Consider the following 12,500-nt stretch of genomic DNA (forward strand, 5'->3'; position numbering starts at 1 on the left):
GCCCCTAGATCCTATCTCCTAGCCCCAAGTCCTAGCTCCTAGCTCCTAGCTTCTAGATACCTGTTTAGGTCTGCAGGCAGTGTCACAGAGGTGGCCTTCAGTGGCCAAAGGAGAGACCCTAGATCCTAACTCCTAGCTCCTAGATTCTATTCCCTACCCCATAGCCCTTAGATCCTAGCCCCCAGATCCTAGATCCTACCTCCTAGCTCTGAGTCCCTAGTTACTAGATCCTAGCCGAGCTGGTCTTCAGAATGGCAGAGGGAGAGCTCAACGTACAGATCTATACTCCATCCTGACTCATTGTTGATATATTAACTGAACCTGTGTGTGTGTGCATGCATGCGTATAGCATCACTAATGGTTAAGTACTGCATGGTAATGTATTGGTTTGGTTTGACCTTTTCCCTCTACAGAATGGTTTTGCTGTGGTGAGACCCCCAGGACACCATGCCGACCCCTCCAACCCAATGTGAGTCTCCCCGTACTGTGTGTGTGTATGTGAGTGTGTTTACTCTGTGCACATGTGCAGTGTGTGTGTGTACTATGTGCATGTGTGCACATGTGCAGTGTGTGTGTATACTATGTGCATGTGTGCAGTGTGTGTGTGTGTGTGTGTGTGTGTGTGTGCGCACCTGTGTGTGCGCGCGTGTGTGTGGCCGTGCGGGTGTGTGCCTGTGTGTGTGCCTGTGTGTGTGCCTGTGTGTGTGCATGCGTGTGCTAGCGTGTGTGTCGTCCCCGTGGTTGCCCAGTCTAACCACAGTGAGCTGTGTTGAGTGCTGCAGTCAGCAGCCTGTCTGAGCAGAGATATTTATGGACTGATAGTGAAGAGGGGAAGAAGGGAGGAGAGGAAAAGAGAGGGTGATTTATACCTCTCCTCTCCCTTTAGTCGTCTGCTGACTCTGCCACTTGGAATTCCTATATTTTTCTTCTCGGTCTTATCCTAACCACCATCATTGTGTATGGCTAATGTAGATTACCCCCCTCTCTACACACACCGACACACACACTCTTCCACCTCGGCTGGCTGCTTGGCACCAACGCCTCTACGTGGATGCAGCAGTCGCACTACTCAGCCACAGCTTTTCACGGTCCTGGGGCCGTAGATTGAAGACCCATCTCTTCAGACTACTTCGACCTCTTCATCCCCACTACCCCCCTGTACTGCTTCTCTACTGTAAATAAAACAAGAAAAAGAGAGAAAGAAAAAAAGGAATTCTTCCTTCTTCTGGCATTGTGACTGCCAATGGCCCCTGGCCCGAGCATAGATTTATTTTTCTTATAATGACTGACGAATAGATGATTCACTTACTTTGGCAAACATATTTTTTGTAAGTCGCTTTGGTTAAAGGCATCTACTAAATGCCAAAAATGTAAATGTGACAACGTCTCGCTCTGTGTCCAACAGGGGTTTCTGCTATTTCAACTCTGTGGCCATCGCAGCCAAGCAGCTCCAACAGAAACTGAGCGCCAGCAAGATCCTCATTGTTGACTGGGTAAGAAACTAGAACACGTGTGTGTGTGTGTGTGTGTGTGTGTGTGTGTGTGTGTGTGTTATAACTTACACTAACACTGGCAACACTGACTGTAGTTAAATGTTTGGTAGTAACCTCGTTTTAGTTGAATTACTTGACTTTAACAGTCACTAAAGTTTCTCTCCACCATTGCTGATTTGCCAGGACGTTCACCATGGTAACGGTACCCAGGAAATATTCTACAACGACCCCAGTGTGCTGTACATCTCGCTGCATCGCTATGACGATGGCAATTTCTTCCCAGGCAGCGGGGGCCCGGTTGAGGTGAGTGACATCATCAGTATGGGACGCACACTCTCTGCCAGGATGGGCGTGGCTTCAAGAGAGATGCGTCATGAAGAGATAGATGTTATGTGAACTAAACATTCAAACTAGATAAAGTATTTGATTTGAAGTCATGTGTATTGATAGTTTCCCCTTATGTTAGAGTATGCAGTGTCTAAATTGTTCTCTCTCTGTGTGTGTGTGTGTGTGTGTGTGTGTGTGTGTGTGTGTGTGTGTCTGTGTCTGTGTCTGTGTCTGTGTCTGTGTCTGTGTCTGTGTCTGTGTCTGTGTGTGTGTGTGTGTGTGTGTGTGTGTGTGTGTGTGTGTGTGTGTCTGTGTGTGTGTGTGTGTGTATGTAGGTGGGATCTGGTCCTGGGGAGGGCTTCAACGTCAACGTGGCGTGGACTGGGGGTCTCGACCCCCCCATGGGCGACGCAGAGTACCTGGCTGCCTTCAGGTAAGAGATGGGATTATATGGGATCTATCACCTCAGACCCTCTGGATTATACAGGATTATATGGGATTAAGAATGTCTACCTATCACCTCAAACCCTGTGGATTATATGGGATTAACAATGTCCGCCCATTCATATGTCTGTTTCTATACAGTTCTGACTGGTTTCATTTGGTTTTTCAATGGTGTCATGAGTGAAGTTTCACTCTCCTCTCCTCTCCTCTCCTCTCCTCTCCTCTCCCTTCCCCCCCAGTTGTGGCTACAAATGGAAACAAAGTTATCAGTCAGTTTACCAAATGAAACCAAGGGTTGGAAAAAAATGCCCCCCCCCCATCATATTATTTATTGAAACCCAGTAAAATCTACTGACGTATATCGTACTCCCCAGTCCTTTGGTGTACATGTGGGTCCCCTTGGTCCCCATTATCACTGTGTTTGTTTCTGATAGAAATAATTGTCCCCAGGTTGGGTTGTTGTACAATATTAAACATTTTCACTGCCACTTCCTGGTATGGTCGTTAATTGCCACCGGTGGGTGGTGTTAATAAAGGTTCTGTCGTTTGGTTCGGTTTGCCGGGGTGTCTGGGTACAGGCCGTATAGGAAACTGTGGCAACCACACAGTAACAGTTAAGAGGGCAATGCAGACAGACACAGCCAAGTGGGTGGGCCCCACCTCAGAGCCAGCTTAATGAGTAGGGGAATGACAACATACTGTATTATGGAACGGTTTCAATAAAGTTCCTAACTTCAATGTAATGTTAAACCCTAGTTCAATATTTCTAGTATACTCCCTTTTTGTAGCACAGCAATGGAGTTACAAGCCAGTAGCGCTTTAGTGTAGTACAACACTAGACTTAAAAATGATACTTCTACAGATACATTCATATACACAGTAAGATAACACTTGACTTCTGGGATACATGATGTTCACGTCAAGCATCAACAATGTGTCCTGTACATGTGTGTGAAAGTGTCTCAATGTTTACTCCAGGAGTAGGGAGAGTGTTACCATCCACCCCATACCTCTACCCCACCTCCGCCCTCTCTCTCTCCCTCTCTCTCTCCACCCCCCTCTCCCTCTCTCTCTGATTGATCTTTAATGATCCCTCTCTCCCTCTCTCTCTTGTTCTCCTCAGCCTGTCTGTAGCAGCGTTCACTGGGGAGTGTGGGAGGCTTTATAGGTCTACAGGGGAGGTGGGGTTGGTTACTGCGGTTTGGTGTGTGTGTGTGTGTGTGTGTGTGTGTGTGTGTGTATGTGCGCGCATGTATGTGTGTGTGTGCGTGTATGTGTGTGTGTGTGTGTGTGTGTGTGTGTGTTTGTGTGTGTGTGTGTGTGTTTGCGTGTGTGTGTGTGTGTGTGTGTGTGTGTGTGTGTGTGTTTGCGCGTGTGTGTGTGTGTGTGTGTGTGTGTATGTGTGTGTGTGTGTGTGTGTGTGTGCCTGAGGAATCCAAAGCCAGTATAATGAAGGTAAATGGGTCCCAGATGCGGTGCTGTCAGTGACGTGAGGAGAGGGACAAGGTCCTAATAGGAACCAGACGCTGCTATGGCGGCTTTGAACTATGGCGGCATCGTGCCGTTAGGAGATGGCTATGCTAGCAACTACAGAATAGCTAGCAACTACAAAATAATTACAGTAGAAACTAAAGAATAGCTGTGTGGGGTTAGTAGCTAGATAATAGCTAGCAACTAGAAAAGAGCTAGTAACTAGAAGATATCTGTGTGTTGGTTAGACTATGTATTGGTTTGACTATGTACTGGTTAGGCTATGTACTGGTTTGACTATGTCTCTGATATGGTTAGGTTTGGGGTGTGGGGGTGGGGGGTTGATGCAACTATGGATTAGCGGTGTGCTGGTTAGAGTTGGTCTCTGATGGGGATCTGGGGGGGGTGGGTGGTTAGCTACAGTATGTCTCTGATGGACGGTGGGGGGTAGAGGCAGACCCAGAGCACAGCAGGACACTGGGCCCAAACACAACTCCAGCCTTTCCTCACCATCGTAGAGGTTGAAAATATTTTTGTTTAGATGTTGTTTGAAGGTTTGTGTTGTTTCTCCCTCCGGGACAGAGAATCCCAGTAACTAAGAAGGTTGAAAATAGGTTGCTTACATTGTTTAGATATTGTTTGAATGTTGCGGGAAGTTTTGTGTTGTGTCTCCCTCCAGGACGTTGACTACATGTTGTGTAGATGCTGTTTGAAGGTTTGTGGTGTGTCTTTCCTCCTCCTTGATTGGGGTGACACCCAGGAGGTTGACTACATGGTTTGTGTCTCTCTGCTTCCAGGACGGTGGTGATGCCCATAGCGCAGGAGTTCTCCCCTGATGTGGTGCTGGTCTCCTCTGGGTTCGACGCCGCGGAGGGACACCCTGCCCCCCTTGGAGGGTACAAGGTCACTGCCAAATGTAAGCATGGCTCTCCTCAATGACCCGACCCTGAAACGCCATTCTTTAGACCAGGAGGAGCTATAATACAGGATTCATACTGTAGCTGTGTTAGTTAGGGTTAGGGCTACTCATGGTTAACCCTGTGCTAAAGAGTTACAGTGTAGGTTGGCTTTTCTTTAGACCAAGTGATACAGAAAAGACGATGGTATATAGCTTGTCTAGTTAGCTCTTGATCAATGGCAGGAAACTAGACATTTACAACTGTTGACCAGTATCATTATAACACTGCTAATAAATCAATTAATAAATACTAGACACGTATCATTCGTAGCACGTAGCATTTGTGTATATTTACACTATTCCACTATCAAGGACAGATATTTTTGGGGTTCATATTGACTGTGTCCTGCAGGTTTTTGGGGTTCATATTGACTGTGTCCTGCAGGTTTTGGGTTCCTGACCCGCCAGCTGATGACCCTGGCTGGAGGTCGGGTGGTCCTGGCTCTGGAGGGAGGTCACGACCTCACGGCCATCTGTGATGCGTCCGAGGCCTGCGTCAGCGCTCTCCTGGGTCAGGAGGTGAGGAGGAAGCTGCTGCTGGTTTACATTCTAAACACACAATGTGCTATTATTCATCAAAACATGCACACAGCATGTCCTGAATGATTGATGACAGTGCTGAACTCTCTTCAGCAATATAGTAACTGTTTGTCAGATAGATAGAGACAGACAGACTGCATCAATATTGTAACCAGGGAGTAGCTAAAGGACTGTAGAATTTTAGGAAGGGCTGGTTATCTAACTAACTCTGAGCTAAATCGGCAGTGTAGGAGGATAGAGGCAGGGGGCGCCAGCAACCCTTTAGACTAGCATATCACAGTTATATATATATCATATATTATAATACAAGCTATAACTCAGTTAATCACACTATAAGACAATACTTAAACCCAATACTAGATTTGCTGTTAAACTAAACAATACAGACAACTAAACACACAGCAATGTATCAAATATAAACAAACACATTTATTTATACAAATTATATATACATCCCAATATACTCACTCCCCGCCGGCCACACACACACTCACTCACTCACTCACACACAGTACCTGGCCTGAAAAGGCTTAGAGTCCCGGACTGAAAATGAGCGCGTTGAGGCCTGGTTGGAGCTCGTATGTGATTCGAGGAAGGCAGCAGATAAGGGGGGGGAGTGACGTTGCAATTTGAAGGGAAAGGGGCGTCTTCGTAGTAAACGACGAGGTGTGAATGGTTCAGGTCCGGTGGTCCACGGTCAGCTCCGGTGGTGTTAGCGGTCGGTCGCAATCCACCTCGGAGGCGACGGCTTTGTTTGGCTTTGGTCTCGCTATGCGCCAACGTTAGCAGCCGGCGGCTAGCAAGGCTGGCTAACGGTGACACAGCTAAACTGGGCTAGCGCTGTTAACTCACTAAACTCCGAACTCCCGCGGTGATGCGGGTAGCTAGTGATTTACTATTAACAGTCGATGTTAAAGGCAGGTCTCCTAGACAGCATCACACAGTACACAGTAATGAGTTCACCTTGACGAGGCTGAATTCAGCTATGCTTGGTCGACTTTGTGACTGACAGGAGTAACTTCTCATTCATCTTCACTCTAACGCACAGACCACCTCCGTAGCTATAGATACCAACCGAACATACATCAAGTCACGTACGCCAATCAAAACCACGCCCACTAATCTGGCGCTTGCACAATACTGAACAAATCTAAGACAGAACTTATACAATTACAATAACAATACATACACCTTCATGAAAACGTACATGAATAGTATGGAAAATAATTAAGGAAATAACAGGGGCAAAATAGGGCTGATTTGGGGAAACTAACTGGCTCTAAATTGTGGGCCTTCATAACAGCCGCCCCATGAAACCCTCGGTTTCATTTAACTATGGAAGGCACACTGGCTAGGCTGCTCTAGCAGCGTGAGGTATGAGGTGATAGTGTCCTTTGTAATTTGAGGGAGCTCAATCAGGCGTGCCACAGGTCGGGTGTAAGTGCGACCACCAACGTCCACGATGGCCGTCCGCACCCTTCCATCCGGACCCGGCAGGACCTTGGTCACTCTGCCTGTCTGCCAGGCGGCGCGTGGAAGGGACTGGTCGATCACCAGTACCACGGCACCTTCGGACAAGTTGTCTCTCTCCCTCGTCCACTTCTGCCTGACTTGCAGGGTCGGCAGGTAGTGCAGTATGAACTGCCTCCAAAACTGGTCCGCGAGCACCTGGCTGTGCCTCCACCATCTTCTTCCGGTGAGCTCTGCAGGGTCGTAGACTACCTGAGGCAGTGCAGTGTCTCGCCGCCCCATCAGCAAGAAGTTGGGCGTAATGGGATCCAGATCTGCTACATCACTGGAGGTATAGCCTAGGGGCCGGGAGTTCAAGATGCCCTCAATCTCTGCTAGTACAGTCTCGAGCACCTCATCGGTAGGCACCTTCTGTCCGAGAATGGTACGTAGGACGTTCTTTACTGAGCGAATCTCCCGCTCCCAGGCTCCCCCGAAGTGTGGAGCATTTGGGGGGTTGAACTCAAACTTCACTTGCTGGGAGGCGAGTCTGTCACGGGCCTCCTCAGTCATCGCAGCGTAGCTCGCCCTCAGCTCGGCCTCACCACCGACGAAGTTGGTGCCTCTGTCCGACCGGAGGGTCTTAGGGGTCCCTCGCCTGGAGGTGAACCTCTTGAAGGACATGAGGAAGCTGTCGCTTGTGAGCTGGTGCAGAACTTCAAGGTGCATTGCTCTCGTCGTCAGGCACGTGTAGATGATGCCCCACCGCTTTTCGGAGGCTCGCCGGTTTCGGACTAGGAGTGGCCCGAAACAGTCGACCCCAGTAGAGTGGAACGGAGCCTGTCTCAGTCGCAGCCGGTCCTCGGGCAGATCGGACATCATGGGCTGCGGCGGCGTGGCTCGCCACCTCTGGCAGTCCGAGCAGGACCTTTGATATCTCCGTACCGCCTCCCGTCCATGGAGTATCCAGAATCTCCGTCGTACCTCCGCGAAGACACGCTCTCCACCCGCGTGCTGCACTTTGTCATCATGGTGCTTGATGACCAATCTGGTGACCTGATGCTTAGTGGGAAGCACGATGGGATGCTTCGTGTCTAGGTCTAGATCTTGAGCGCGGCGCAGTCTGCCACCCACGCGAATGAGAACACCGTCGAGCTCTGGAGCTAAGCCGCGGAGTCTACTGTCCGAGGGGATCGGCTTCCCTTTCTCGAGACACTCCAGCTCTCGGGAGAAGGCATCCTGTTGGGCACTCTGCAGCACCAGGAGCTCCGCCGCGGTGTAATCTTCGGCGCTGAGCGTAGTATCTAGGGGTAGACCGGCCTTGGAGCAGAACATCCTCTTCTGCAGCTCTTCGAGCGTCTCACACTCCTCTCCCGGAGTAGTCTCAGGGTCTACGACCTGGGTGGCTCCGCAGAACAACGTCTTACGCAGCTCTTTGTCCTCTCTGTCTTCTGCTAACGCCGGCGTGGCTGGCCACTCTGACTCCCGCTCCTGTAGGAAGTCTGGTCCCGTGTGATACAGGTGGGGCTCAGCCAGATCCTGGAGAGTTGCCCCTCTCGTGATGACGTCAGCAGGGTTCCTCTTGGTGTCTACATAACGCCAGCAGTTCACCTCAGTCAACTTCAGAATCTCTGCGACTCGGGTGCCCACGAACACCTTATACCGACATGAGCTGGACTTCAACCACTGGAGGACGGTAGTTGAGTCTGACCACATGGTGACGCTCATCAGAGGTAGCTGGAGCTCGTCGAGCAGGAACCTTCCCAGTTGCGCGCCGTTCAGGGCAGCACACAGCTCCAGTCTTGGGATGGACTGTTGCTTTTTCGGCGCCACTCGGGAACGTGCCAGGACAAACGAGACGTGGACTTCACCTCCAAGCTCTGCCGCTCTGACGTATGCCACGGACCCGTACGCCATCTCCGAGGCGTCGCAGAATACATGTAGCGTGATGACACTCCTCTCTAGGTCCGTGGAGGGAGGGAAGTAGCTCCGCTGCAGCTTGATGTGCTGGAGAGTGGGAAGTTCCTGCTCCCAGGCCTTCCACTTCTCTTCTAGGTGACGAGGCAGAGGATCGTCCCATCCTCGTTCTTGGGCCCACAGCTCCCGGACAAGCACCTTGGCCATCGTCGTGAAGGGAGCGATATATCCCAGTGGGTCGTACTGGCTCGCTAGAGTGCTGTATATCGTTCTCATCGTGACGCGTTGGGGCTTGGCAGGCTTATTGCGATAGCGTAGAGTGTCGGTCTGGAACTGCCAGATAAGTCCGAGCGTCATCTCCTGAGCATCATCTGGTGAGTGAGAGACCCAAGCCTCGCTGCTGGTCGAGGTGGCCTCCTCCGGGAGGTCTCTGATGACTTGCGGGTCGTTGCTGGCCCACTGGCAGATCTCAAATCCACCCTCCTGGAGATGAGCACGCAGGTCCTGGACTAGCTGGCGGGCTTCCGTGGCTGTCTTCGAACTGTGGAGGCAGTTGTCCACGTAAAAGCTCTTATGGACGGCGTCAAACACTCCAGGAGGTGCCGTCTCCTGCGCGGCGTGAGTCTGTAGCGCATAGGTGGCGCAACAGGGGCTGCAGGTTGTCCCGAAGGGTAGCACCTCCCACTGGTAGATAGAGGGGTCGGGGTCGCTCGGGTCCTCTCTCCAGAGAAACCTCATGAGTGGCTTGTCTTCCTCCAACATCCTGACCTGGTGAAACATTCGCTTAATGTCACCACTGACTGCGATCGGCTGCTGACGGAATCGCACCAGAACTCCCAAGAGGGCTGGGGTCAAGGTTGGACCAGGGAGAAGATAGTGGTTGAGGTTGAGCTTCCCCACCTGGTAGCTACAGTTGAAGACCACTCGGTTCTTCCCGTTGTGGTGAACATTGTGGTGCGGGAGGTACCAAGACTCGGCACTCTGGTTCGCCTCGGCTGGCTCAAGCTTCTTCACCAGACCGGACTCCGTCAGTTTCTTCATCTCCGTTCTGTAAGAAGCAGCAAGGACCTCGTCCTTCCTCATACGCTTCTCAGTGCTGGTCAGACACTGTAGGACGGTTCGAGGGGATACTCGAAACTCTGGCATGGGTTCTCTTCGGAGTAGTGGTGTGACGTATCTCTTCACGCCCTGGACTTCGATACGCACTGTCTTTGCTTTAAGGAGGTCTATGGCGTAGACGTCCTCCTTTGACCGTACGTAGAGCTTCTCATTCTTGTAGGGCGCAACGTCTAGCGTCCACAGCTTCTGGACGTTGTCTAGTAGCGCCGCATTCATGGAGTCCACACTGGTGTGAAGGCAGTTGATGGTCTGCACTTCTTCGGTTCGGACATGGAGGGATGACGTAGCTCTCCCGTCTCTATCTCTCCACTCGGTAGCGCCTTGGAGGGCCCACCCAAGCGCAGTCTTAACAGCCATCGGGCAGCCTCGTGGTCCTCTCAGCGGAGGACGGAGCGACACGATCAGTGCAGCGTTGTCCGAGCCGATGAGAAGGGTTGGCTCCGCTCCTTCTATCGGATGTAGGTCTACTCGCCGTAGGTGGGAATATCTTGCGCGTAATCTCTCCAGGGGGTAGTCGTAGCGGGAGAGCGCTAGCTGGTCTGCGGTGAAGACATTCTGAAGCCGATATCTGTCCGACGGCCGCCCCGCCGGGGAGATAGAGAAGTTGATTCTCGCCCCGGTGACCTCTTTAAGGTCGCGACGTATCGTGCGCAGAGTCAGCTTCTCCTCAGTCCCTTGGAGCCCCAACTGGCGCACTGCCTCCTGGAGAAGGATGGTCCGTTCCGACCCGTCGTCTAGAACGGCGTACGTGTCGTACACAGCGTTGTTGTGGTGAAGTCGGACCTTCACCACCTTCAGTAGGACCTTGGAGCCGCTGCTCTGGGTTGGGTCTAGGTAGTAGACAGGTGTTTCCTCTTCCGGTGCGCTACCGGACCTAGGGCTTCTGGTGCCCTCCGTGGACCTGGCGAGGGAGACCTCGTGTAGGATGTTGAGGTGGACCTCCTCACAGCGGTTGCACTTTCTCCTCAAGGTGCAGTTCTTAGCCAGATGGTCGCGCCCACAGTTCCAGCACCTCTTGTTCTCCTCGAGCCACCTCTGCTTGGCCTCGGTACTCAGGTTGTTGAAGTCACTGCACTCATTGAACCAGTGCTCGCTGGTGCAGTACGGACATGGCGGTGGACCTCTCCGTCCCTTTTGAGGGGGTTGAGAGGAATCCTTTCCCTCAGGTCGGGCTTTCCTCTCTCTCCGAGGCTCCTCCTCCGTGTGCAGCACTCCTACTGGGCGTCCTCTGTTCGAGCTCGGCCTGTCCCAGCGGTCTCCCTTCTCCCTCTCCTTCTTCGGCTCAGCGTAACCCATGGCGTCTACGTTGGTGTCATGCACTTCCTCCAGTAGGAACTCCGCGAAGGCAGCCATGCTCAGACCCAACTTCCCGGGGTTACGAACGCGCTGCTGTCGCCGGAACCTCTCCTGCCGGAAGCGTGGGATCTTGCGGAGCAGCCGCTCTACGTTGGAGGTGCTGTTGATCTCGCTGGCGCCAGCTGGGCCCTGCGTCTTCAGCATTCCAACCAAGGTGTGCACGCGGAGCGCGAAGTCATCCAGCGCCCGTTCATCCTTGATGGGGGCCTGCTGTTCGAGGGCTTGCAGTTCAGCAAGGGCGTGGTTCCAGGGACGACCGTAGCGGGCATCCAAGTCGGCGAGCGCTCTGGTGTAAGGTGTCGGTGCGGAGGCATGGGCCAGAACCATGTTGTGGGCTCTGGGGTTCCTCACATGCTGAAGGAGAATCGCATATTTGTAGGACTCTGAGCAGGAGTCGTCCAAGAGCGTGTCTAGGCAGATGCGTAGTTCCACATACTGGCTCCTGTCCTCGTCCTTGAAGAAGGGGAACTTGGGTCCCTCCACCTGGGGAAACATCCTGTAGTGGATGATCGGGGCTGGAGTGACTGTCTGGGTGTCCGGCCTGCATGCCTTTTGGTTCACTGGAGGACCTAGGGGTGTGCTACGCTCTTGGGGAATGGCTCCCCTCCCGGGCAGCGACGCTGGCTCCCTCTGGGCCGCGTAGCGGTCGGGTCCCTGGTCCTCTTCCTTCAAGGTGGTCAGCTGGGCCTGTAGTTGGACAGTCATGGCGGGGGTCATGGAGCCATCGGCGGGGGGTTCAGGAGATGGCACTCGAGAGGGCCGTGCGGATGATGCTCTGGAGCTACGGGCCGACGGAGCTCTGCTGATGCACACGTCGCGCATGGTCTGCATCACTTCCTCCATCTTCTCCGCGTGCAGTTGCTCTCTCTCCATCTGGAGGCGGTCGCGCTCCATCTGGAGGCGTTCACGTTCTAGCGCCTCCTGGCGCTGCCTCTCCGCCGCGCGTTCCGCCCCCTCCATCTGGAGGCGCTCGCGCTCGAACTGGATGCGTTCCCTCTCTAACGCCTCCTGGCGCTGTCTCTCCGCCGCACGTTCCGCTCCTTCCATCTGGAGGCGTTCACGCTCGAACTGGAGGCGTTCCCGCTCTAACGCCATCTCGGCCTGTTGGCGCATACATTCTGACAGCGCGGCACTGCTCCCTCTGGAGTGCATGCTATCCGCCCCAGAGGCAGAACTGCCCACGGAAACCCTGGACCGGGAGGAAGCCACTGAACGGCAGGAGCTAGGTCTCGAGCGCGCCGTACTGGGAGGCAGATCGTTAAGGCTGAGGCCCTCCCTCTTCCGCCCGCAGGCGCTGTCAGACCGGGCCTCTCCTTCCTGCTCTTCCGTTTCTACGGCAAAACCCTGCTGTTCTGCCATCTCATCCTCAGGCTGGTGCTCTTTGATGGCTGTCTCGGTGCTAGCCACCCGCGCGCCGGCGGACACCT

The 12,500-nt window shown here is 52.9% G+C and overlaps 1 protein-coding gene across 1 annotated transcript in view; it reads left to right on the plus strand.

Annotated features, from left to right (window-relative positions):
- Positions 1-12,500, plus strand: part of hdac7a (histone deacetylase 7a) — a gene marked incomplete at both ends in the record, with an annotated part of 25,862 nt that overhangs the window by 9,491 nt on the left and 3,871 nt on the right. The window contains 6 exons of the mRNA XM_080534085.1: positions 414-469; positions 1,406-1,493; positions 1,677-1,796; positions 2,156-2,253; positions 4,532-4,650; positions 5,078-5,211. Coding sequence (XP_080390211.1) covers positions 414-469; positions 1,406-1,493; positions 1,677-1,796; positions 2,156-2,253; positions 4,532-4,650; positions 5,078-5,211 — 615 coding nt within the window. The remainder of the gene's footprint in view (positions 1-413; positions 470-1,405; positions 1,494-1,676; positions 1,797-2,155; positions 2,254-4,531; positions 4,651-5,077; positions 5,212-12,500) is intronic.

The sequence above is a fragment of the Nansenia antarctica genome (assembly GCF_963989245.1).
Source record: "Nansenia antarctica genome assembly, chromosome: 6".
Taxonomy (NCBI): Eukaryota; Metazoa; Chordata; class Actinopteri; order Argentiniformes; family Microstomatidae; genus Nansenia; species Nansenia antarctica.